Source organism: Filicampus tigris, chromosome 4 (assembly GCF_054856515.1).
Source record: "Filicampus tigris isolate MCC_2025a chromosome 4, RoL_Ftig_1.0, whole genome shotgun sequence".
In the NCBI taxonomy this organism is placed as follows: Eukaryota; Metazoa; Chordata; class Actinopteri; order Syngnathiformes; family Syngnathidae; genus Filicampus; species Filicampus tigris.
Window position 1 is genome coordinate 21,074,427 of NC_141220.1, and position 27,868 is coordinate 21,102,294.

The following is a 27,868-nucleotide window of genomic DNA, read 5'->3' on the forward strand; positions in this document are numbered from 1 at the left end:
GCTGCTAGGACCGTTGAACAGGAAGTAGACGCTTTTGGTATTAAAATGGAAGCCTTTAAAGTCACGCTTTGATGTGTGGAGGACTAAACGGCTTCTAGGCACGCGTGCGAGCCGCTCCCACGCGTGACAGCGCTCCACGCAGCAGCTTGACAAACGCCAAACGCTGGTGGTGGACCGAGTGAGCGTTCGCCGCCGCCGCCGCCACCGCCACCGCCGCCGCCTGGCAGCCGCGAGCCGTACGTCCGCCACAAACTCGTCCAAAATCCCACACAGCCCGCAACTGACCCACTCCCACGATGGCGTGCGCTAGCTGAAAGGCGACAGCGGGAGGGAGGCGGCCACGTTTGTTACTATGGCGGCGTCGCTGCTCTCCGAGCGCGACATCAGGCACCGGTCCATGGCAGAGGAAGATCCGAACGGCAACGAGCACGGGGCGGCCGCACGCAGCGCGGCGCCCCGCTGGGGACCGCAGCACGCCGGAGCTCGGCAGCTGGCTCGGCTCTATTCCCCCGGTGAGCACCGACGAGTCGAGTCAATCGTTGTCTGTCTATAGCTGTATGCTGTTGTCATCACTGCTTATGTATGGGCAGAGGCCTCACTCTATTGCACCAGCACCGAGCATCATGGTCATGGTCTAGAGACTGGAGAGTCGTTTGTGCGCGTTTAAGGGCCATGTACCTGTACGTTTATTTTTCTCATCAGCAAAGCAATTTAGTACACTAGCAGAACGACTGTCTTTTTTAAACTACTCTATGATACATACAGTACACACTCGTAGGGAAACTTTGGCGTACTTGTATTGGACAACATACTAGTGAGGTGAAACTGTGAACTAGTTGACATCTGCCCGCTACTGTTACCGCTGTGTTGAGTTTATTTCATCGTTATATTGACTGCTTTATTTGCCTTTTTCATAGTTTCTTTGAGTAAGTCTTAATGTTAAAATTACATAAATTCAACCGTTTTTCCTCGGGTTCAATATTAAAACAAAAAAACTAACAAAAAACAAAACAAAAAAATCTATATATATTGATATGACCGATATGAAATACTTATTTCTTGATATACTTTTCAGCCCTATCGCCCAGCCCTACAAGCAACCATTTCCCTGTGGAATTGTCTGCTATTATCTGAATATGACCAGTCAGATGCAAACTCAAATGTGCATCGCCACCCAATAGTAGTTTGATCTCTGTTAATTTCAATTAATTAGCTTAGAACACATTGATCTTGCTCATTTTACCGCATGAAATAAGTACTTCTTTTGTTAGATAATAAAAATGTTATTTCTTTATGTTAAATTTTGCATTAATATTGATATCTCTATAGTCAACATCCGTATTGCATGTTTTTTCTGATGTCAGCCCTAGTTCTATCTCTTGCGAGTGTTTAGAATGTTCCGATGGCCCGCAGTAGACGTGGAGGACATATAACAAAATAAATTAAAGATCCAGCCCTACCTGCAGTATCATGCTCGCCTGTGCTTTATTTAATCTTCGGTCACATTTCCCATAATAATCATATCATTTTATACTCACACTCAAGCAAGCTATGCTAAGCTAAATTAGCTGGATAAGCTTTAACATGCATTGAGAAAAATTGAACCGGTCGCGACAATTTATTGGAAGACTCTTTGCTTCTATAAAGTAGTGATGGGATGCACTTTAACTAGGCTCAAGGTTGTTCAGCGCGAGTTCAGAGTTTTACTTAGAAAACACGAAAGGCGAATTGTTATGAATTATGACCTCTAGCAGCAGGCGTCCGCCAGCTTGTCGTCACGGACACGTTCCCGTGTTCCCGTGTTCCCGTCTCCAGCTCCGCTTCGTAGTAATCATATAAAACTTGACATTTGTCCTTTTTCCATTCAAAGCGAACCCAAACTATGGGCAGCATCCCATTCTAGCTCCATTAAAGTCCAATATTTACAACAATAATTGTTTGTGCGGTAAACACGAAAGTGGCCAAACATTGGTTGCGACGTGTTTCTTGTCGTACACGTTACAGTTTAAACTTCGTAAACCTTTGGTAATTTTCAGCCTTTTACAGACTCTTTCCTCATCTCAACTCCATCATATAGAAAAGTAAAGCACGCTTGATAACCACATCATGTTCTGGTTCTGTTAGGGCACAAAGATCACCAAAGCTTTCCCCCTCCCCTCCCAGCACTTGGATGGCCTTCACTTGACCTCACTGAACTCAAAATGATCGTCTGATGTGATGGCTCACTTGTGACCTTTTAAGACTCAATGCCATTGAACATCTGTCGCTGAGACGTCGCTCACCAAATCAAACTCTTCAGCTGCTCATTCCGCTCACCTTCCCCATTAAGAGAATTGGATCGTCGCTACTACTTCCAATCATGACTTCCTGATCTGCCCTGCACATGATTACAGTTTATACCGATCAACGTGCATTAGTGCAGACACAAGCGCATAATGATTGATCACAAAAATAACTTACAATTTATGAGACTGAAATGAGCCAAATTGCATATTGATTGACAAGCTACAAAGCTTCTCGGAAAATATTGTATAGACTAGTGCTGGACAATCGATCAAAAGTTAATTGTGATTTTGATTTTGGCTTCTCCCGATCTTGAAAGTGTTATAATCAAAGAAAAACGATTCACGTGTGTTTTGAAAGTGCCCTGAATGAAAAAAAAAACGTAAAGTTTGCGTGAACAGCATCATACCGTGTTGCTTGCATGCAGCGTATGTGATTCCGCCGTCCCTGAGCGAGCGAGTTAGCTTTGGAACTGAGCATGCAACAAAAAGAACTACACGCACTGTATATCTGAATACAAAACATGCTTTATTTTTAACACACCGCGAGCACTAATGCTTAAGTCAATGGAGGATCCCATTCAAATGCTCACAGGAAATTAGCATCAACTTCGGCAGTGATATTCCTTCAAATAACGAATATTCACACAAATGCTGTGGAAACACACGGGTGAGATAACGCTACTGAAAGGCACAAATTCATCCCAATCTGTGAAAAATTAGTTATTAATTCAGTTCAATCACAACTTTCTCCTGTTCTAGTTCGGAGCGTGTACCCCATCCATGCACGGCACCACACTGCCCCTAAGAGGCCAAAGTGTGCACAGCAGGAACGGCCATTTTTTTTTTTTTCCATTGCTATTATTTTAGTATATTGTTATTTTACTTTCTTACTCATGTCTTTTCTCATTGTCCTTTCAAGTTATATTCAAATTTGAGTTTTCAAGGATTCAAGGAATTTTCCTTTCCTCAAGATTCAAGAATACAAAGATCCAAGGACTTTCTTGTTGGCGTACCAAGTTACCAATACACATTTCCACGTGACATGGCATGAAATACGATTCCCGAGATCCCAGGTTAGCTCAATAAATCCCAAGACTTGTGAAAATAACATAAGATGAAATAAACATTACAAAGAGATAAAGGTAATTAATGCTTATTCAAGGATTCGATGTGTGCAAAGATACCAGGGATCAAAGGTGTTGATGTAGCAAAATAAAAAGAGGCTTGCGGCTCGTCATTTTGTGCTTGACAAAAAAGAATAGCGTTCAAGATGAAATGTTCAACTTGCACGGATGAATCGGCAAGCCATGTTGATAGTTTTGATTAGTTCAGTTTTAGTAGTTGAATAAATGCTAAGTTTTGAAATCAGTGAATTTTAATAATTGTGATTTTAATCTCAATCTAAATAATGATGGTTACTATTTTTATAAGTCAAACGGAGACATTTTTGGGGGGCAAGTCAAATATCGAGGAATGAGTCCTGTAAATGACTCATTTTGGCGGCAGCCAAAGGTGCAAGCAGCTCCGCCTCATAGCTCCTCTTGTTAGCGCAATGAATAAATGTACAGTCCACCAACGCCATCATTTCATGCAAAACCAAACCCAATAAACTAGAAAACGTTTTATCTGTCTGTGGGTGTGACTCATGAGGAAGGTGACCACCTCACACTTCGGCGACATCACATCACGGAGCGGACCCTCGCTTATCATGATGTGAACGTTTACAACTAAACTGGGACTGATGTGTAAATTTGTGCTTGATAACACTGTGAGAGCTCCTAAATATTCAATCACACAAAGCTTGGTTATCAGCACTGCCGTTTGTTTTTATTGCTAAAAAATTAAATGAATAGCAATAAAATGTTTTTTTGTTTTTTTTACATTGTCAGAAATAGCAAAAACAATTTTGCTATCTTTATCACCCATGCCAAGTTGTGTTTAATGCTTGCACAAACTGTTACACAGTAAATTGTTAATGCTGTTTTAATGGCGCCGTCGTAACTTGAATGTGATTGTCCTAAAAGCAGCATGTTTGCTCTGGCGCTGGGCATTTTGATGCCTAAGAGGATCACGCATGCATTTGGGGTCCCGGCATTTTATCCCCTCTCACTTAGCGGCCGCTTTGGTTAGCACACTGAGCCCAAACGTTAAAAATAATCCCGACCAGGCGAACATGTGGATGGCTTCCTGACACAACAAATACTCTCCATTAAAATGGTGACTGGCGATGGTTTGTATGTGATCAGGAACATATTGAAGTGAAGTATAATCAAGTTCATTTAATCTATGACATTGTTAATCTGCCACACAATATGAATTCTTAAAATAAGATTACGTAATGGACGGAAAATTACACTCCCTGCAAGACTATTAAAGGAAGTGTGAAAAGTGCAAGTGTCAAAAGAGGATGGGATTGTGACACCCCTTGACTACGACTATTACTAGTGTGAGAACATGAATGTAAAAATGCTTTTATTGACCTGATTAAATTTGAAATTGTCCAAATCCTTGGAATTTCAGCCACTCAACAGTAAATATCGTCAGATTTCTGTAGTCCTCCATTAAAGCAGACTGATTATGTTTGTGTTTTTTTTTTTCAAAATAAGGCATTTTTTCAAACACCAGCTTTTATTTTGGAAAACAGAAATCAACAATTTTTCCGATTTTCTGACAAATATTATTCACCATACCCGTAATTGAATCATAATTGATTTAATTAATTAATTTGTGCATTTTTCAGCAACAGGTGGAATTTTGTTCATGTGTCAAAAGAAAATATCTCCAAAATCTGATGTGCTAGAAAAAAAAAAGTAAGGCATTTTTTTAAATCGTGAAAAATAAATTTAGGGATTGCACTGTTGACCAGTATAATTGACAGATTAATCGATTAATTAAAATAATCAGCCCTAAATGATATATAATTGATTGGTGGATTGATTTTAGCTTGATTAATAGATTAGTGGCTCTTGCATCCTTCAGATTTTTCCATATGTGGCCCCAGAAAAAAAAAAATTGGGCACACCGTTGTTCTATTCTATATGTAATGTTTGGAAAATTGTTCTCAGCACTTGAAAAGACAAAAACAATACATGTCAAATGTTGCATGTTTTGTATGAAATGAACAGTGTTGTAAGCTGCAGTCACTGCGTGTAAATGTTCATGTTTGGAGCAGGTAGAGTCCAAAAGACTTATTTGTTTTGGTGCTTGCTGCCAAAGGGCCCAGCAGGCCAAAGGCAGAGGACGCGCTCGTCCACGCTAACAATGCCACCAGGACATTTTAAGGCAAACTTAAAAGTAAAAATGCTTCCCACATGCTGACAAGTGTCTGTTAAAGACAACTAAACAGGCCCAATTTCAAATGCCAAAGAGTCCATTTAAGTCAGCGCCACACTGTTATGCGCTCAGATGTTTGGCTCCGTCTCGGCACTGGCGGGAGGTAAATCTAAATAGCAGTTTGCCTTGTTAGACTTTGGACAAGTTAGATGAGGCGGCCGAGACGCTCCATCGAGCCAAACGCGGCCTCATTACGGCACAGCCTGGATGGACAAACAGCTGGAGACGTCTCCGTTTGTCTCTGCCGCTTTGCTCCTTCCCCTCATACAGCCCCACCCCGCATCCTCCTGAGGGGCTGAAGAGTCGCGCTCGTCCCGCCCCCTCCTCCTCGGGCGCTTCATTGTGCCCTCAAGCCGCACAATAGCCATGTGTGTTGTTGGACGTTTGTAAATCGCATAAAGATGTCAGTCCATATGGACCAAAAAAAAAAAAAAAAATGCAAGCGTGAAGGCAACAGGTGGTGCTCTAACCTCCGTCATCCGACGTCCATTTTAGCCAATCAGAAGACTGCATTAATACCCGGAAAAGACATACAGTGAACAAGGCGTGATTTGGTTTTTGTTTTGTTTTTCTTACAGAGCTATTTTGTGAATCATTGATAACAACAACATTGACTTTGTTCTAGGAGCAACTTTCTAATTTCGTAGAGCAAATGTTTTTTTTGCAGATTAATCCCAGGGACCCGAAGCAAGGCTTTTGTTAAACAGTAAAAATATGACAATAACAATGAACAATTGTTTTTTTTAATTTTTTTATATAATCAACCATTTTCATTTCTTAAAATGAGCCGTCTGCTTGGCTCAATTACTACTGTCAACGTAAATGTCCACTTCCTGCTTCATGTTTCAAGTGGGATTTAATTAAAGTCAAACGTAAAGTCACCACTGTTACTCAAAACCCAATGAAGATTCACGGACGATTATGGACAGTACTCTTCATTGCCTGCGCGGAGCGCGTATTTGGCTTTTGAAGACGTAGAGGTCCGATACATGCGACCTGTCCGTTCAGACTGACGTAGCATTGCAAAACATCCGATACTTATCCGATCTAGGAGCACATATGAAAGTGACTCTGTGCGCACCTGTGTGCATGTAGCATTACGTTTGCCAAAATTTGATTGGAAATTGTATACACTTACTACAGATCCTTTCAGTCACCATTGAAGCTAGTCTTTTCATATTTCATATTAACAGTTGTTTACTCACCTTTACACTTTTGTGTAAAAAAAAAATAAAATAAAGGAATTGTCTTTAATTATCCAAAAGTGTCAGCAACGACAAAAAACAATCTCCATAATCGTTATTTTACGATGTTTCACATTGTATTGATTGCATTTCTTAGCTCATTCACAGTCAGACATGTTCAGACCCTGTTTTACCCTAACGTTTGAAAAAAATTGAAAAAAATATAAAGTCCCTGGGTTTGAATGGCAGGACTGTGAAAAGACAAGTAAATTCGTCAATGGCAGCGAATGAGTTAAAACAGAAAGAGAGACACTATTTTTCTTTGTATACCGGTACTCATTTATGCTAATTACTTTAAATAGAGTTATTTTGATTCATTTAAGTAATACGCAGTAAGTACGTCTGCGTCTGTGTTTGTTGTCACGGTGAGCGCAGCCATCGGAATTATCGTGACTATCGCACAGGAAACCCCTCCTAAAAGCATCACTGGCATTAACTGGCACAGTTATTGCATTACATCTTTTGCAATTGTAATCCCCCCGGCGGCAAGTTGGAAAACAATGACTGTTTTTATTTTGGAAGTAAAACCGGGTTTCAATAAGGCGAACGTTTGGTAGGGATGCAAATGATGCTTTTGAGAGGCAAGCCTTTCTGGGAATGACACGGCGGTGCGAAACATCCGATACCGCACACGTTGGCTTCAGGCGAGCCTTCGAGCTACCATTCTGCTGTTGACCTTGACTGTGTGTGTGTGTGTGTGTATGCAATTATTATGATGAGGGCCACAGATGAATATGGTGGTAGCTCCAAGCCCCCCGGGGATGACAGGATGCCGTCCAACACACATTCACGCGATTGGATTCGTCCGTCCTTTTTTGCGTGTGTGCGTGCGTGCGCGTGCGCGCGTGTGTGTGTTTCTCCACAGGGGCGAGAGGCTGGAGCAGGGCCTACTTACGCTCACTCTCATGTGGTTTAAAAAGTGTGTGTGTGTGTGTGTGTGTTGGTGAATCTCATTTGCCGCATTCCTCTCTTTGTTGCTGTTGAATCTATAGGGTAATAGATTTATTAAGTTTGTCTGGCACAAACGCGCGCACGCGTGTGTGTGTGTGTGTGTGTGTATTGTTTCTTCTTCTCTTCTGTGTGTACTTTGAATTCGTGTTGGTTTTGTGTGCGCGCCAATAAGTGTGTGCGTGTATGTGTGTCCCAAGTTCTGGGGTCCGCAGAGATCACATGAAAGGAATGAGGCCTGTGACTGATCCACTCCTCCTGAACAAGGGAATTTAACACCCCCCCCCAATCCTCTGTGCATCTAGCCCCCCCCCCCTCACCCCTCTCACCCTGATACTGTCTGTCTCCCCCATCTCCCTATGCCTCTTTCATTCTCTCCAAGCATGTGACCCACTTTTACCACCCACAACAACCCCCCCCCCCAATCCTCGCTCCACGTCCCATCTGAAGACGGTCTACTGAGAACAAACCAGGGACGCACAAAAAGAGACGGGGGATAAAAACAGTAGCGCAGCCTTCTGTGTCGTGTTTTGTTGTCCTTTTGTGGTGTGCATCCTCACTCTCCGCACCTCTATGAATGTTGATTTTTTTTTTTTTTTTTTTTTTTTTTTTTTTTTCCCGGACGAGTTGATAATGAGAGGTTACTTACTGTATGTCCCTTCCCGCTGCACGGTACCTACTGGGCTCTATTGATGCTTTTCTACTGGGGAATGCTCTTCCTGGTATCTGATCAGCTCGCAGTCCCGTGTGTCACCAAAAGACGAGTATGTTGTGAGCGTAAGGGCTTTAGATGGAAAATCGGGTAGTGCTCAGTCAGCAAGGTAGGAAGGCGCTAAGCCATGTGGTATTTTACGAGTAAGTAAAAATGCCTTCAAATCATATCTCAGGTGAACCGGGGGCCAATGCAAGGTGGCCAACATTTTGTAAAGAACTGCAAGCTTTTTAATGTTAGACAGGGGAAGAACAGAAAAGCAACACGTTGCAATGGTCGAGGCAAGCTGCATGTAACAAATTGATTAATTGTCTCTGCGTCACTTGTGAAGATTTTCGCAGTATTGAGCAGATGGGGGGGGGGGGGAGTAGTGATTAGCTATCAACGACCCCACCTCTCGCCTCAATGTCAGCTGCGATAGGCGCCGGTTCACCCTTGACCTTGAATTCATATGCTGCATTTCAAGGAAAAGTCGCGTAAAGTCGCATTGATTCCGTTTGTATTGTCCAGGCGAATGTAAACAAGCTGATTCCGATTATTATTAATTTTGGGGTTAATCAAAACACATTGTAACTTCCTGAGAACTTTCCTTCATGAATTGCGTTATTAATACAAATAAAGGAATATCTTATCAAATTAGCATTTCACCAAGCAACTTCATGCAGGGAGATAGCGACAAATCTTCTCAGACAGTGCAAATGCTGTTGAGTTACGTGAAGTTATGTCGATTAACTCAATTAATGTAATCATCAATAAAGATAGATACATGTGTTTATAATATTTAAAATATTTGAAATGCATCAGTTTGCCAGAATTAAAAAAAAATAAATAAATGAGAACGCCACCTACTGTAATGGATGTGCAATTGCAGTGTCCTAACATGGCAAAAAAACAAAACAAAAAAACTTCCCCGGGGTCACACACGACCCTGACATCGCACCACGGGCCCCCCCTGGGGCCCCGCCCCACCATTTTAGGACTGCACTAGACTCACTACTCAACTTTTTATTCAGCAGCAACAAGCTTCTTTCACTGCTGTGCCATCTGCTGGATCCGGGGTGGTATTGCCCCCCCCCCCCAAAAAAAAAAACCCCACCTCCTACTCTACTTCATGTTATGGCCGTTGGTCTGACTTTTATAGAAGAAGCACATTTTAATGACTTCACTCGTTGTTGGACATTATTAAATTCTGAAGCGAGAAATACATCACATTAAAGCTAATAAAGCAGCGCTTGTGTGTCTGAACGAGCTCCTGATTGGACATTTGTTTCTTAACACAACATATGTTAGTCATTGTGGTCTCATTAAAAAAAAAAAAAAAAAAAAACTAAAGTACATTACTTCAGGGAGCCTGTGTTGCACAGAGCTCCACCAAAGGCTAAAAAAAAAAAGAAAAAAAAAAGGTGATTTTACACAATTCTTAATGTGATGACTTCTATTCGGCCCAGACTTCACCTCTTCTTCAAATTAACGCCAGCCTCTTCTTCTTTGGTCTCATTCTCTCCATACGATCGTGTCAAACTATGTTGTGTATTCAAGTGTGTTCCCTGCATTAGTATTCAGTATGTGTTGGCTGCCTGCTGGCCGCCACTCATTCCCCAGACAGCAAATCAGGCGCGTTGATTAATTTCAGCCTATTAGCGCCCCTCGTTCCCCTGCCGTGGCTCCGCCCAGGTTAAATTGCCACGCACGCCCACGCGCGCGCGCTCTCAAGCAGGGGGTGCTGCAGGGTGAGCGATGGCGGAGGGGTTACCGCGGAGGGTTGTTGTCAGAACAATATTAATGAAGGCGGCTGTGTTCGCGTGGGGGGGGGGGGCTCTAATTTTACTCTTTTTGTGCCAACTTTAGGTGAGGTTGTGTGCAACTAATTTCTAATTAATTTTAAAATCGAATTTTGCTCTTGACGCGCCAGCTGTAATTGACGTTGCGTGTGTGATAATTTGAGATATTGTATATCTTGTCTCTCGAAGCATTTGTATTATTTTTTTTTCACATGTGCTGCTTTTGTGTGCCTGTCCGTAGCTGTGCGTGATACCCAGCAAAGCCACGGCCTGAGGGACATGAGCTTATGTGTGCGTGCGTGTGCGTGCGTGTGTGTGTGTGTGTACACCCTCAGTGGAGGCCTGTCCTAGTTTCCTTCCCCTCACCAGGGAGCCAGAGGATCCAAGGACTGACGCACATCACCTTACAGCCGCCCCTCTGCTCCGCGACCCTACACTGTGTGCATGCGTGTGCGTGTGCTTCCCTGATGGAGTGTTTGAATGTGCGTTTATGTCACAAGACATGAGTGTGTGCTAAAGTGATGTGAGAGCGAGTTAGGGAATCTGTCGGATGGAGTGTCATTGTGTGCGAAATGACACTCCATTTGAACGGTGAATTTTGTTGTGCTGTTCCCATCAAGTGTGCGCGTGCGCGCGCGCGCACCCATGTCCAATGAAGCATCGGAGCTGCTACCTGCTCTACTAGCCTCACTCGGTATGGATAGACATAGGTGGATAAAATCACCTTAAATGTATTGAAGCGGTTTTGATAATGGATGGATGGATGCTCCAGGGCTCCCTCTGCAGTTGTATTATCGACTTTTGAATCACCGCGGTAACGCAAACATGCCACACTACACCAAAATTCCAGTAAAAGTGCTAGCACAACATGGCAGGTGTCATGGCTGCTCTACTGCTTTACAGGCCGGTGCTAAAGATGATGATGTGAATTTGTAAAAGAATCTACTAATCTTTTCTGCGATATTGTAATTATGAGGTCATTTTACTATAGTTATATTGTCGCTTAAAGAGGAAAGTCGACCAAAGCATATTTTTGTCAAGAATGTGTTCCATGCAAGCCCACTAGTTGAAACAAGACGTTCTGATAAATATTGCGTTTGTGGAATAAACGTTAATCCACCCGTTTTTAGCCATCTCTGGGGGCGGCCATTTTGTTACTTATGTCGACTAAAAATGACATCACAGTTGCTCCGGGCTCGGGTAACGACCAATCATGGCTGACCTGTTTTCTGAAGCTGAACCGTGAATGGTCGTTATCTGAGCCCTGAGCATTTGTGATGTCATTTTCAGTCGACAGAAGTGACAAAATGGCCGTCCCCTGAGATGGCTATAAAGGGTTGGATTTTGCTGCTTAACTCCTATTCCACAAACGCAATATTAATCCGAATGCTGTGATTAGACTAGTGGGCCTGCTGGGAACATATTGTTGAAAAACATGTGTTTGGGTTGATTTCCACTTTAAACTCACTGTGGCTTACTGTGTGTGCGTACTGTGAGAGGTCATCGTGGTGCTGTGGGAAATGATCCAATTGTACCTGATTTGTCTGAAAATGACTTAACTCATTCACTGCCATTGACAAATTTGTCTTTTCACAGTCCAGCCATTCAATCCCAGGAATGTATTCCTATTTTTTTTTTTTTAAATTTCAAATGTTCAGGTAAAAGACCCCAAAAAGTCAAAAGGTCTGGAAATGAATGAGTTAAGTAGAAATATATATTTTTGTATCTGTCTATGCCAGTGATGTACTGTCGTGACAGGCAGAGTAAATAAATGCTCATCCATTAGACGTCTGAAGGTCCAACAAAATGTTTCCATTCATGCAGCAGGCTTGGCTTCCTGCATGTGTATCAGCTTTGCGTTCAATCAAACAGGCCCAGATTTGACATGATGTTCCATTTGAGTCCTTTCGCTAGCGGTAAACGCACATTAAAAAGCGGGTGCCAACATACACGCGACATTGAATTGTTTTCTATAGATGTCCTGATGCATTTTGTTCACTTCAGATGTCAGCCCAAATCATATAATGTAATTGTTTGAAGTATAGAACGTTGAAATGCACTTTATAGTGATAATCCTCATAGAAAAAAAACAATGAGTATGAGAAAAAATATATCATTAACCAATGGGTGTGTGCAAATTAACCAGTGTCTTTGAAAGAACTACTAGAAAAGTAGAACACCCTGAAAAATAACCTGAATAAATGCAAATGATACTGTTTTTGAGTGTTTATGAAACGTAGCTGAATGCTAAAGTGCCCCAAGAAAACCCACATAGGCACGGGAGAACATTGCGATTTGAACCCTGAACCTTCGAAAAGGTGCTAACCACTATTTTGCTGCGCTGCCGCAACCGATCCAAATTATTCGCAAAGGCCGGAATATGTGTCCGTTCACAATTTATTACTTTTTGAAACACACAAGCACAAACTAGCTCCGTTGCCTTTCAATGTGCAAGACCACTTTCCCCCCTTTACCCCCCCCCCCCCGACTACCGATCTTCGCCGATTGAAGTTAAAGCCATGGAGAGCTCAACTCAAATCTCCGTTCGAACAATTCTTCGCTCTCTCTCCAACTTTGATACCATTTCCAGAAGGTGAAGGGTCACGTTAGACAATTGGTGAAATATCCATAATCACATCTCTTAAATCTCCCATGACCACTTTGCTGCATCCTTTATGAGAGCATATTAATAATCGCTCTGGTCTATAGGCGCGCCCACTCGGTGGTCTTTGCGCCTTATTCAAAAACTGCCATTAATATCTTATGGGCTGCTAATGCTGTCATAAAGGAGGATCGGAGCACATTAAACTTTCACGAAGAAGAGCGAGGAGACGGAAGTGTAGCAGAACTTTTCAAACCGAGGACCGATTTCTGTTTTGTTTGTATAATGTTTACACTTGCGAAACATGATTGGCTGTGAGCTGTCACGTGATCTGACGGCTCCAAAGAAGAAATCAGGAAAGGACCAGAACCTTCTCGTATCACATTTAATACGCTAGAGCTCAGCGCTGTGTGTGTGTGTGTTTTCAATAATTTACTCTCACTAAGTGTGTTTCCCTGGCTTCTAAAAGTGCTGATGAGCGAGTTTGGAATAAAAGAAAGGTTCGTTCCGTCTTTGAAATGAATACGGCTTGACCTCTCTGATGAGGCCGACGTCCCACCTGAAACGGCCCATGTGTGTGCGTGCGTGCGTGTGTCCAAGCGGGCTCAGTGCTGCGTCAGCGTTGGTGTTTCACATATGAGAGGTCGTGACCCCACAGCCCCGAGTACACCTGTCTTCATCTGACTGATTATATATTAAAACCCTGAACACGCATACACACGCGGGCGCGCGCGCGCACACACACACACTGTGACCCTCCAGCTCGTGAAACTCTCAACTTTCTTGTGTCTCTACTCAGATAATAGTTTGAATTGTGTTTATTGTGCGTCCTCAGGTAAGCGGGCCCAGGAGTGGGTGTGTGTGATCGGGTGCCTCGTCCTCTTCGTCATCAACTTCACTTTTCTCCTGCTGCACTTCTCCACCCTGCGCGTCTACAAGATCATCTTCGGGATTGGTGAGTTGGACCTCAGTAGGATAATAAACACACTTCCAAGCACACGGCACATTATTGCTACCTTTATTTTTTTTAAGTTATTGTTATTGCTATTACTGTCATAGTTACTCCAAATATATCCATCCATCCATTATCCAAATCGCTTCTCCTCACAAGGGTCGCGGGGTGTGCTGGAGCCTATCCCAGCTGTTTTCGGGCAGTAGGCGGGGGACACCCTGAATTGGTTGCCAGCCAATCACAGGGCACACAGAGACAAACATCCGCACTCACAATCACACCTAGGGGCAATTTAGAGAGTCCAATCAAATTACCATGCATGTTTTTGGAATGTGGGAGGAAACCGGAGTACCCGGAGGAAACCCACGCAGGCACGGGGAGAACATGCAAACTCCACACAGGCCGGAGCCGGGATCGAACCCACGACCTCTGAACTGTGAGGCGGACGTGCTAACCAGCCGCCCTACTCCAAATATTTGTTCTTATCTATCTATTTCTGTTTATGTTGTAGTGCTGGGAATCTTAACAGCAGACTTTGCATCGGGGATGGTACACTGGACGGCGGATACTTGGGGATCTGTAGACATCCCTTTTATTGGCAAGGTGAGCACACAACCCCCCCCCCCCCACACACACACACACACACGTCAATCAACTCTGTGATGACGTTTGGAAAAAAATAAATAAATGTTGCTAGTTGTTCACTTTTTATCTGCAGATACATGGCCCCGAGTGCAGTTTGTCGTCCTGGCAATAAATAAAGCGCGTTAGCACCTCAATACCAAAATAATCAAGACCGTCATGGTGACATGGCAGGAGTGTGCCATGCGTCTCCTCGTCGACTTGTGTTTATCCGTGCATGCCACCACACTCCATCCCCGGCACACTACATTACACTTGATGCTCATATTAGAACACCGACATAGTTGCATCCCCACAGCCAATTAGAGTCGAGGTTATTGTCATTACAGCCAATTAGAATGCATGTGATCAGGTGCGGCGTGCAGATTTGTTGTGATTAATGGGATGAGGGTTCCGTGTGTTATGAAATATTCATAAACAATTACGCGCTTGTCGACTGTGTGTGTTCAGAGACCTGAAGCGTCCTAATTATACAAGGAGCTATCATTTCTGTCAAAGTCATAATTAATCGGTGTATGATTAATCTTGTATATGTTTGGATTTGATTAGTATATTAAAACACGGGTGCGACATTGGGCATTTAGAACAATGTGCACACTTGACACTGTTTTTCTGAAATCGGCTGTATTTTATTTTAAACGATTCAAACATGATTAGGTTGTCGTATTTGGAAAAAAAAAAAAGAATTAATCTCAGTTGGAATTAACCAATTTGAGTGAGGCATTGTTCGGTTGAATTACAAAGGGGGAGTATAATGTAAAGGTCAATTGCGGTGCACAGACCCATTTTTAACAAATGAATTCACAATTGTCACCCAAGTTGGAATGAAGGTTAACCATCGGAAAGCGTAACGACATACTTTGTGCTCGCTGAACTGAGCTTTCGGTGTTTTGTGCAGTTAGAGGGGTGTGTTTTGCCCAAATTATCTAGCTACATGCTAGTTACTGCCAATCTATTATAACTACACTTTTTAAAGTGAGTGTGACAGAGGAGCAGAGAGAGCGATGTGATATCTCATGTATTATGACAAGAAAAAAAAAATGATGTGAGGTTAGTTGATACTGGCTGGAAAAGGTTTGTGCGTTCGCGACGCTGACTGAACTGCTCGATCTCGATCTCGGGAGGTTGGCTGCCTGAAAAGTAGACCTTGGGTCGGAAAAGGTTTGTGTTAAAACAACAAAATATTAAATGATGTAACGTCAGTTATTATTATAACATGAATTGTTTTTAATCAGATTTCCTCGCTCGAGGCAATGTGAGTGTGAAGCTTATTTTTGATGAGGCCTTTTGTGGGCTTCGGGAATGCCACTGGGCCCAAAGTACCTGCAGCAGTCCCGCATTTGCATGTGAAATAAATAAATAAATATAAAATAAAAGTGATAAAAAAGGCTTGCACCGTAGTTGTTTTTGCATCCCTTTGTGGTTGGAATAGGGGGATGAAGATGTCCTGTTTACCTATTTAAAGCGGTTTGGAATATGAAAGGGAAACGGGCCAGAGAACACCTGAGGCTAATAGCGCTAGCTTAGAGAGCCCGCTGAGCCATTCAGACACATTGTTACGTTGTGTTGAGAACATCATCTTCTCAGCGTTCTTCCTGTGCATGTACAAATAATGGTTTATGACGGTACCGACATGCTACCTTTTGAGAATACTAAAGGCGTGCAATTAACTCATTTGTGAGCAAACGTCGTAGAAGAAGGCACGCTCATGTAACCCTGTACTTTAGGTTTTTTTTTTCATTCACTTGTTTTATATGTGTTTTCATACGAATTAAATAATTCATCATTTTCACTTTACGACAGCGTTAGCATAGGTTAGTGACTATGTTGTTTAGTCCAATTCCATGGTGACATTTATTATCAGTGCAATAAAAAAAAAAAAAAAGTTGGCTAACAAAATGGCACTGGGTGTAAAAGATGTCAAAAGAAGACACGCATAGCGCTGCGGCAGAAGGAATTACTTTGTTTTGCCGAATGCAGAAGTCCAACCTATCATGTTAAAATGTGAAACTTATCAATAAGCATAATATTACATGATGTTGACCTTTTTTTCCCCAGGTGTGTCAGCAATCGCTTACTATAACTGAGTGTAATTTGTCAGGGCTTTGTGGCTGCAAGGGGAAATGAGTGATAGCAACACAAAAGAAAAAAAAAAAAAAGATTTGGGCAAAGGATAAAAAAAAAATCTCCAAAAGTGCGATGAAATTACAGTAGGAAGGTCGAGAGAGGAGGGGGTGTAAGGGGGCGGCAGGGCGTGTCTGTGCGAGCAGTGGGATGGCGCTGGTTGCCGGGCCGATCGGCGATGTGAGCTGGTGATTAGCGGATGTCGTGCGTGGCGGGCCTTTAAACGGTGTGGGATTAGAGGACACGCAGTGACCGGTAGCCCGCCGTTAACCGGGAGCGAGGATGCCGCCCCTCGCGGCACGACCTCCGCCGCTTTCATGTGGCTGAGGGCTGCGGCGGGCAGGAAGGGGGGGGGGGTGATGTGAGTGGGGGGGGGGGGGGGGGCAATGGGAGAGAGGGGGGACGGAGGCGGCCAGAGGAGAAAGAGCTTCTAATTGTCAAGATACCAGTGGTGACGAGAAACAAAGTTGGCAAATAGGCGGGCGCCATTGTGCGAACATGCGACAATAATGAGTTTTCCCGCTGACGTCTCCACGGCTGTGTGTATCATTAAGATGCACACCTTCCCGTTTGGCTTTCTTCGCACTTGTAAATAAATTATCTTTACTCTCTGTGTGAGTGTTTGAGCCGCTTTTTGTCCCCTGTGTGCATCTGAGATGCAGATTCTTTTATTTGCCATCCCTCACGCACTCACAGTGAGGTGTATGCCTCAGCACACTGCATGTGAACACGTGTGTGTGCGCGCGTGTGTGTGTGTGCGTGTGTGTTGGCAAGTGCACGCTTTTGTATGTGTATGGCGTGTCCAAGGGTCATTTATGTGTATGAGTGCATTTGTGCAAGTTGACTGCTGTTCTGTGGTTTATTAAGATGCTGGATGTGAGCTTTGGGGTTGCACCGGCTGCTGAGCACCGCTGACTTTTTGTGTTTGTGTGCGCTGCTGTGCTGTAGTTCAAATTGTACTTTATTTTCTAAATATGTGAGAGAGAAAAAAAAACGTACATCGGTTCTACTAATTGGAGTACTTTTTTTTTTTTTTTTTTAATAAACCTGAGTGGGATCTCTTTATTTATTTTGGTGCCATTGATTGCAGCACACAGCCACTAAATTCTCATTAGGACACAGGTTAATACGGCATTGCCTTGGAAATTGTGGAAAATAATGAAAAACGGCTTCACATCTTGCCGTTTTTAAAGATGAAGTCAACCCAAACATATTGTTTTCAAGAATATGTTCTATGCAGGCCCACTAGTTGAAAGAAGGCATTCTTATAAATATTGCATTTGTGTAATAAGAGTTAATCTGCCTGTTTTAGCCATCTCTGGGGGCGGCCATTTTGTCACTTCTGTCCCCTGAAAATGACATCACAGTTGCTCTGGGCTCAGGTAACAACCAATCACATCTCACTTGTTTTCTGAAACTGAGCCATGATTGGTCGTTATCCGAGCATCTGTGATGTCATTTTCAGTCGACAGAAGCGACAAAATGGCCGCCACCAGAGACGGCTAAAAACGGGTAGATTTTGCTATTAAACTCATATTCCACAAACGCAATATTAATCAGAATGCCGTGTTTCATATATATATTCTTGAAAAAAAAAAAATTTCCCTTTTAAAAACAATTTAAAGTTCTTTCAATTTTTAGAGAAGTATAACATTTTTTTTCTGTCTGCAGGCATTTATTCGTCCGTTCAGGGAGCACCACATTGACCCCACCGCCATCACCCGCCACGACTTCATTGAAACCAATGGAGACAACTGTATGATCCCCATCTTACCACTGGCACACATGGCCTACAAGTTCTTCACTTACACACCAGGTAACACGCACACACGCGCACACACACAAAATCTGAGCTCACACAGTGAGAAACCCAACAGCAACAAAAGGACATTGAAATGTTAGAAAATGAAGCGTCAATCAATTAAGAATAAATCATGTGCGGGAGTACCAATGCACTGAAACGTACTTCGAGGAATTTCTTATATTCATATTTAGTTAAATGAGAGTCATAATGAAACAGGGTGGCGTTCCATTACCCCTGCACGTTTCCATCCTGATAAATATTAAGTGAATACCTCTGTGCAAGTTAATCAGAATGCTGTATTTCAACTAGTGGGCCTGCACGGAACATATTCTGGAAAAAAATATTTTGGAGTTGACTTTCCCCTTTAAATGTTGTATTTTGCCTTTAGATGTCATTTTGTTACCATTTTAAGCACATTGAGTTACCTTGTGTATGAAATGTTGCTACAGTATATAAATAAAGCTGCCCTTCCTTGCCTTGCCTGTTAACAACAGTCCGGCCTAATGGAAAGTATTGTAATGCCATCTGGAAGGTTATCAAAGGCATTAAAAACCTCATGAGTAGTAGTACTAAACAAGTACAGTGTGATTATGCAGATTGTGTATGACATTGCAAGCTTCAACGGACACGTCGTTCTATTCTGCACAGAGATGTCGCCATCTAAATTGCGCCATATTTAAAGGGAATGAGAGGCGTCCCTTTGATTGGCGGCGACTTAAATCATCTGTAAACACTTTCACAGTGGTGCAGCCCGTTGTTCACGTTTACGCTCATTTCTCAAGTGCTCATTTCAAACTTTGCTACGGATTAAAAGTGTCAGACATGTATTCGGAGACATGATACCGACATGTTCATCCCAGAATAATACATGTGTTTAAAATATTTTAATTTCATTGGCTCAAATACTTTGGGAGCATTGCACATTTGATTCCAAAGCAAAAGTGTGAAAAATATATCAAATGTGTATTTTCCTTTACAAAGAGTGAAGCCAGGGGGAGTTTTGTCCGTTCCAAAAACTATCTTTCAAGATTTACTGTCTAAACCGAACAAATATTTAGTTGTTTTTCATGGAGTCACCAACTTGTAGCACCCGTTGACCGGCCAATTGGATCGTACTAAATCCTGTGAGGAGACCGGGGCCGCAATGTTCCTAACTTGTGCTTTAAGAGGACCAAAGGTAAAAGTTGCAAAGGTCGACCATCCTCAAGGGGGTCCAGGAAACAATCGAGAGTTTGGGGGGGGGGGGGGAGAGAAGATTATAGGTAGAAAAACCGAAGCCCACTTGTAGGTCGCGTCTACACGGTGGGTCGCGAGGGAAGGTGACATCCCTGCCTGTTCTGTCTGCTCTTGAAGGGGTCACGGTTCACAGGGTTCAGGGATACACAAGGGTGAGTGGGAGGGTACGACCGTCGTGTAGCGGCGAGGTGACATCTGAGCATATCGTGTCAAAACTCCTCACGGTGGCAAAGACAAAGACCGGGGACAGGTGAGAAGGTGAGGTGACATATCCAGCTGACGCGTCTGCACTTGAGCGGAGGGGTCATGAAGTGGATGTGGAAGGTAGACCGAGAGAAAGACTGCTAGGAGTCAGACAAACAACAAGTGGTGGGTGTGGTCAAACAAAACCGACCCTCGGGGGCAACGTTTGGATAGAGAAGACACTTTGTGAACACGCATGAACCAACTCTGCTTGCTGGACTGAATTTCTCACTGGTTACCACATCAGACAAATCCATCACACAATTAAACGGGCACCTGTACCTGTATCAGGAAGCCATGAAATTCTCCAATATTATGAAAGCTGTATGAAATGATACTCTTTTTAAATTATCCAGGAAAGCATTTTAAGCGCAACAAATTGTACTTTTGTGTATTCAACTCCCTTTGTTCTTACTAAGTGGAAGTCAACTTAAATACATTTTTAAAGAATATGTTGTATGCAGGCCCACTAATTGAAACAAGGCAATATGATTCATATAAAATATGAGTCAAGCAGCAAAATCCACCCGTTTTTAGCCATCTCGGGGGGCGGCCATTTTGCCACTTTTGTCAACTGAAAATGACATCACAGTTGCTCAGGGCTCAGATAACGACCAATCACGGCTCACCTGTTTTCTGAAGCTGAGCCGTGATTGTCGTTATCTGAGCCCTGAGGGTGGGTGATGTCATTTTCAGTCGACAGAAGTGACAAAATGGCCGCCCCCAGAGATGCATAAGAACGGGGGGATCTAACTGATTAACTCGTATTCCACAAAAACAATATTAATCAGAAGGCTGTGTTTCAACTAGTGGGCCTGCATAGAACATATTATTAAAAAAATATAAATGTTTGGGTTGACTTCTACTTTAAGTCACCCTTGGTGGTCAATGTTTAAATGTACGTCCTCATCGACAGTGCGGATGCACCAAGTGTGTCATGTGGTACACTTGTCCTCTGCTCATCTCTCCCCTGCTGCCACGTTTTCTTGTCTCCCGCATTCCTCACCCCCTCCCTCGATCCCTTCATCTCGACGAGGCTCCCGCCAGCATTCTCTCTGTGGGAGTGCGACGCCTTTGTGTGGGCCCTCATCACAACACAAAAAAAAAAAAAAAAAGGTTGTCCTCTAATCTCTTCGTCTTTGCGCAATCGCTCTCACGTCACCTTTCAGAGGCCTTAGCGGCGTCCTATCCTTGGGACTGCTACGTCTTCGCCCTGGCCGTTTTCGTCACGTTGACCAATCAGATTCACAAGTGGAGTCACTCCTACTTCGGGCTCCCGCGCTGGGTCACGCTGCTGCAGGACTGGCATGTGGTGTTGCCACGGAAACACCACCGCATCCACCATGTCTCGCCACACGAGACGTACTACTGTATCACTACAGGTAAGGCGGCGCCCTCACTTGCTTCAGTATACTGTAAGGGCAGTGGAATAAAATAAACTTTATTCATAAGGAATTTGATAACAGTCCAGCATTAAGGCAAAAGTTATACTAGCTTCACCTCAATTTATAATATTCACCTTTTTATATGTTTTTTTTAACAGGAAGTCGTTGGTTTAGGACACATTTCTGTTGCTGTTAAATCTGAATTTGTACCTGTACACATCAGCTAACGCAGTAGTAAAATCAGCATTATAGTGAAGGTTTGTATGAAAAAAACCTTTAGGCCATAAATACAAAACACTAATGTTAAAATTAGTAACGCCATCACTAACATCGGGTACATTTAACCCGATATAATATCCCGGATGAAATACAGTTTTCATTCATTTCTGCAAAAGTACAACACTATGCCAAATTGGAAGTGGTCTTCTTTAATTTCCCAATACAAAATATCACGTAAAAAATAGTGTGGGTGAGTCATAATTTGGAATTTTTGCTGTACAAACTGGAGAAAGGATCAGGTCGCTGTGTGAATAGCACCGGATTTGAGATTGTGTGAGTGTGTGTGTGGTGGGCGTCCATTTTACACGGCCTTAATTGAAACCCATGACGGCAGAATGCCTTCACTTGAAAAGTCTGACAAAATGGCGCTGGCTTTTTAAATAACCCCACAAAAATGTAGTTTGCGTGTGTTTCAGTCTTAAGAGACGCCGGGCCTGTATTGGAGCTACATTCGCTATTCTTTGAGCATGCGGGTGAGACGGAGAGGCAAAGCGGCAGGATACGCGAGGGGGGTTGAGCTTGTACGTCACCCTGGCGCCCCTGCGGACGCCAGATGTGCGTGAGCGAGCCGAGGGGGGGGGGCGTCACGGGGAAAAGTGTGTGTTTGTAGATGCGCGCACTGGCCTGCATCTGCATACCGGAGCATCTGCGCGCAAGCTAGTTTTTGTGACCTCTTCACGCTTTCTAACCTGTGTGTGTGCGCCTGTGTGGGTTGGTGGCCATCCAGCACCCACAGGGGACAGTGACAGCTCCCCCCCACCCTGCCAACACCACCTCAGTCTCCCTCGGCACAGCAGCCTGGGCCCGGGCTCAGATTCCACTGGGGCTCGCCGAGCTGCCTTTGTGTTTGCCACTGGCTGACAATCCCCATGTATATTTAATGCTAACCTGCTGTCTGTTCTAACAAATAGGACTTCACAGGCAGAGGGAGGAAGAGTGGAGGATGAGAAGCAGGGAATTTGGAAGGGGAAAAAGTGTTTTGGTGAAAGGCGGAGACGGGCGTGGAAAGAGAGATGGAGAGAAGCGGAGTGAAATCAAACACAACTTCTGGCTGCTTTGCGGGTCTTCCGAGCAGAGGGCGGGTCATCGAAGGGACACGACGCACACACTTGCGATTTTATGCCGTACTCGCACATCCCCGTAGCCATAGCATGCACCCGATGTAAACACATCACGGATGGTGGCGATTTGTGGGCATTATAGTTAAAGTACACACAGCCCTTATTAGGCTGCGTCAATTCCGATTTTTTTTGTTTTGCCCACACGGGACATGTATCTGATTTTATTTTATTTTTTCCATATCAATGTGAACACGACAAGTCAGATTTTTTTTTTTTTCTCCAAATCCCACCAGGCTTTTTTTGGATGTGGATATAAATCGGGGAATAGGTTTGTCGTATTTGTGCCGATTCCTAGCCACGACCTGTCTCAAACCCCGCTAAAAAAATCCATCCATCCATTTTCTCGCACTTATCCGGGGTCGGGTCGCGGGGGCAACAGCTTTAGCAGGGAAGCTCAGACATTCCCAGGCACCAAGACGTTCCCAGGCTAGCCAGGAGACATACATAACAAATTAATGAAAATCAGAAGTCAAGAACAATAGTTTGTTCAACTATTGTTCACGTTACTGTAATAACGTGACAAGAAAATGCTTGAAAATATTTCAATGTTAGTATTTATTACACATGGTAATTTGAAATTTTGGTACGGATTTTCGCAAGCATCATGGACGTTGACATGTTTGATTTTGCTTTCATGGGCCACAGAAAATGATGTGGCGGGCCAGATCTGGCCCCCGGGCCTTGCGTTTGACACCAGTGAGATTGGGGATTACCGTAGTTATCAGTTTTTTTTAAACTCACTCTATCTCTCTCTCTCTCTCTCTCTCTCTCTCAAAATAATAACGAGGTGTCCCTGCGATTGGCAGGCGACCAGTCCAGGGTGTACCATGCCTCTCACCCAAATTCACCAGAGATAGGCTCTAGCTCAAAAGTAACCTAAATGAGAATAAGCGGAATAGAAAATGAATGCGTGGAGGAACACAAGGCCTTCTAAAAATATTTTCCTACTCAAATGAATACATTTCCTCCGGTATTGTAATTTACTGAGATGAGCACACGTCTCCAAAATGCAGACAGAGAAATGAGGAGCTGTGTGTGTGTTTGGGTGCGTGTGCGAGGTGGGAGTGAGCAACTGAGGTTGCGGTGCGTGCGAGAACTGATGAGGACATAACACTCGATGAACATTAAGGTCACTAATGAGAGGTGAAGCAATGTGAAATGAAAGATGATCTCAGCTTGTCTGGAGGGTAAAAGAGAGGCGGAGATTCAGTTGGAAAATGCATGGTCGGAGACGAGCCATTGCGAGGGAGCGCTTTTGCCCTTTGCGTGCGCTTATCGAATGCATACTATTTTCTGGCCTGCGATCGCCAACGCCTGCTGGGATTGGCTCCAGTTCACACGCGACCCTAATGAGGATGAGCTCTGTCAAAAATAGTTCTTATCCCCAATTTTTCCATATTTAAGAGAACTCTCATCACATTCCTTTGGCGCGACGTTGTGTTCACCCAGGCTGGTGTAACTATCCACTGGACCAGCTTGGCTTCTGGAGGCACATGGAGCATCTGATCGAGGGACTGACTGGTCAGAAGCCTCGATCTGATGATCTGGCCTGGGCCAAGAAGACTGGCTGAGGGACGCATGGACAGACGGAAAGGAAGACGTCGACATTGTAGACAAGCATGACGTATGAAAAGGAAAGCACACACTCTCAATTCTACTTATGTTTCAGTGCTCTTGCATTTGTTGGAAAATATTTGCAAAAAAAAATGTTTGGTCATTTCTGTTCATGCAAAATTGTAGTCTACCAAGCTTTGTGAAAGAAGAAGAAAAAAAAAAAAAAGCGTTCCAAACGGCAACATTGGTTAGTGGTAAACAACCAATCAGCTTGCGTATTGCGAGGCCAGTTTAACCAATCAGGTGTGCTGGTGTCGTGGGGTTGGGAGTATCTGGAGGTTGGGCTCTCCAGGGGTGATATACCATGCTGCCTAACGCACACGCACACGTACGGTATTATTGATTCAAAGAATGAATAATGCCTCTTGCAGAGCTGGGCACTTGACCCTTTTTTGCTCGACCGGCCGTGACCCTCCACCCTTGACCTGGGTAACCTCCGGCCGCGACTTTTTAAACAATGTTGGCTCCGCCCCCCCAAAAGAATAAAAAAAAAAAACAACTGCATGATGCCCCCGCGGGAGGGATGCTAACGGAAGAGGTTTATTCAAAGACAATTAGCTGGCTAACTTACTATTCAAACCCGCTGTGGACACGCTTCAAACACGCCACTTACTCACGTACTTACCCAGCTGCGCGTGATTACTTCCATTGCGAGCCCTGGGGTTGGTTTTGTCGTATTGTCTAATTATTTGGGTCCAACAGTCGACAAGTCTGCTAGCATTCAACGAGTAACTTATTTTCCACATTTCCCCTCCTTCACACTTCCCGGCCTTCAAAATAAAAGCATGCCAGCAAACCACTACACAGCAGTTTTGCTTCGGCGTAAGTGCATGATGTGCCAGTGTCATACTTGAGTGCTGCGCTCAGCTTGAATATACTTCCGGACACAATTTGTTTTGAAAGAAGCCTAAAAAGAAGCCTTTCAGCGAGTAGGCTGAGATGAAATTTGGCCAAGTCGCGAGCACGTCACATGCATGAGGGCCGATTAGTGGGCCGGACTTCCGCTTCCGGCCATGCTTAGTCCAGCCATTTTTAAAAAATGTGTCACCCCCCCCCACCCCTCCGCCCCAAAAATGAGCAGCGGCCGGGCCGAAGGGTCCGACCGGTCCGGCCCAGGGACGGACTGCCCAGCTCTGGCCTCTTGCTGTATTTACGCATAAGATAATACACGTGTAACCACTTAAGATAATAAGAATAGTCAGTCCTCACAGTCTTTCAAGTGAATATTTAGTGATTATAGGAATATGGTCATCACAATTCCCAAGTGAAAATGAGGGAATGGAGCTTAAAGGGGAAGTCAACGCAAACATTTTTTCACAACGACCGATCACGGCTCGGGTTCAGAAAACGGATCAGCCGTGATTGGTCGTTGTGAGCAGTTGTGATGTCATTTTCAGTCGGCAGAAGACAAAATGGCCGCCCCCAGAGATGGCTATAAATGAGTGCATTTTGCAGCTCAATTTATATTCCACAAACGCAAGATTAAATGTGTTTCAACTAGTGGGCCTGCTGGGAACATATTCTTGAAAAAAATGTGATTGGGTTGACTTCCACTTTAATGACCTGTAATATTAATAGAAGTCACTGTATTTATTTCACCGTATCCGGGAAAGTCTTGATACATGTTTTGGCAGAGAGGACCAGGCATCTGTTAGGAGTAAGGTGTTTATTTGGGGTGTTTCGCCTTTACTCATTTAAACACATTTTAATTTCTGGTTGTTTGCAAATGGGAGCTGTCTATTTAGGAAGTGGTCCTAATTTATTTCACACTCAGCAATTAGACATTGTGTCTACCTGAGTGGAGGCCAATCTGGCAGGAAATGAGTTTTAAGATATCATAATCATTTATGTGAATCGAGAAAAAGTGTACACACCGTGAATAATAATAAGGGCAGAATTTCTTCTATTTCATCTCCAAAACAAGTTAATTTGCATCTTATTGCCTTCTATATGGAAACAAGAACTTTTAATTCAATATCGGTAAAGAAACTATCGTTGAGATAAGTGTTTAAAGTAGAAGATGGGCATACTGTTTCTGCTGTATATTTTTGGACGATATTGTAGTATGCCAATACATATCCTGCACACACACACACACACATACAACACAACCTTTGTCACTGATTTGGCATTGTTAAGTCTTAATAGCATCATTACCTCTTGCCTCACAAGTATGGCTTTCATTGTCTGTTATAAGAAACACAAATCCCCCCTGTAAATTGTTGCATCATTTAGTAAACATTTACACACAGGTGCATCTCAATAAAATTGTACAATTTTTTTCTAATGTAATAATGACATTTCTTGAGATGGTGAAATGGTGAATATGAGGGCGGGGTTAGCTTCAAACTAGAAATTATCTCTATCTATCTATCTATCTATCTATCTATCTATCTATCTATCTTTATCTAACTATCTATATTTGAAATTGATTTCTGAAGAAAAAAAGGTCAATAAGTACAATGTAAAATAAACAATAAGGTATAACAATAAAATAGTTATACCTCAAGTTCCGTTTGATTCCGTAAAAAAAACGTAACAACTTATGTCTGTTGAAAGTTGGGGCCCATGTCCCCAAAATTCAAATTTGTTGACATGCACCTGTATGTACATGTTCTCGTCCTATGTTATGTCCCAAACAGTCCTGGTCCTTTTTGTAAATAAACTTTATTCCCTGTATTTGCTGTTGCATAATGCCCTACACACAGACAACACCCCCAATTGTGTCTCAGTGAAGCATTGAACCTAAATGGGAGCACACATTATTTGTATTGCATGGCACAGCAATTTTTGTGGTCTGACGCCGTTGCCTTCCATAAAGTCCGTTTTTTTCTGATTTAATTCCAAACACATGCACCTGCTGCTTCAAGCTCCACTACAGTAACTCACTGCTTGACACTTTCAACGCGTTGAGTGTCTCTCCGCTTTCAAAGGGTCAACGATAACTGCACTTTATTCATCCGCAATGAGCACCCTTACTCCCATCACACAGAATTTCTGTCACACATGCACAAGTGTACACATTCCCGTATTGTTTGGCTCTTTTCTTTATACTTTTCTATTTTCTTATTAACGAATCAAGCCATGTACAGTTGAACTCTTGATTTTACATTTTGCAGTTTAACGCTCGCTGCTTGTCTGCCTTAATGTTTTTATCTGCTCTTTGATTTGAAAAAAGAATTAAACTATTCCAGATGTTCAAGAGCTCTGTGGTCTTTGGGAAAGCTATGCGAGTATTAAAACGTGGTTGTGGGCAGGAAAAAAAATGTGAATTCTGTTGTTCAATAAAGTATCTTAGGTCTAGTGAATAGACACAGGCGTGAAGGCTAAAGGACAAACAGCTCTTTTAGGAAAAATACATAAATTATGTTTTTAGAATTCTTTTCAGAGTTCATCTTCACGGGGATGTTCTATAACCACATGCTGTAGTTATGTCTCTTGCGCCCTCTAGTGCCAGTTTGGTTTACTATCATTGCGTGGGGAAAGCGATCTTACAAAAGAATGATAAAGTGTTCTGTGTGCTTCATGATGACCGTTATCACATTCTTCAACATAGGTTGAAC

General features: G+C 43.2%; 1 protein-coding gene across 2 annotated transcripts; it reads left to right on the top strand.

Annotated features, from left to right (window-relative positions):
• Positions 1-27,507, top strand: peds1a (plasmanylethanolamine desaturase 1a). Of its 2 annotated transcripts, XM_086029049.1 has the most exons (7): positions 1-178; positions 274-512; positions 13,741-13,860; positions 14,369-14,460; positions 18,295-18,439; positions 21,076-21,288; positions 24,141-27,507. In XM_086029049.1, the coding sequence occupies exons 2-7, from the start codon at positions 353-355 to the stop codon at positions 24,260-24,262; spliced, it is 852 nt and encodes a 283-aa protein (XP_085885175.1). In that variant the 5' UTR covers positions 1-178; positions 274-352; the 3' UTR covers positions 24,263-27,507. The 2 variants fall into 2 exon arrangements, with proteins under 2 accessions (XP_085885175.1, XP_085885174.1); XM_086029048.1 differs by having other exon boundaries at positions 1-512.
• Positions 27,508-27,868: the final 361 nt, after the last annotated feature.

What these genes read in the sequence shown, in the direction of transcription:
- peds1a (XM_086029048.1), top strand. Translation starts at nt 353, where the DNA reads ATGGCGGCGTCGCTGCTCTCCGAGCGCGACATCAGGCACCGGTCCATG. An exon ending in CAAGATCATCTTCGGGATTG is followed by an intron (nt 13,861 to 14,368) that starts GTGAGTTGGACC and finishes TTTATGTTGTAG; the next exon opens with TGCTGGGAATCTTAACAGCA. An exon ending in GTACTACTGTATCACTACAG is followed by an intron (nt 21,289 to 24,140) that starts GTAAGGCGGCGC and finishes GTGTTCACCCAG; the next exon opens with GCTGGTGTAACTATCCACTG.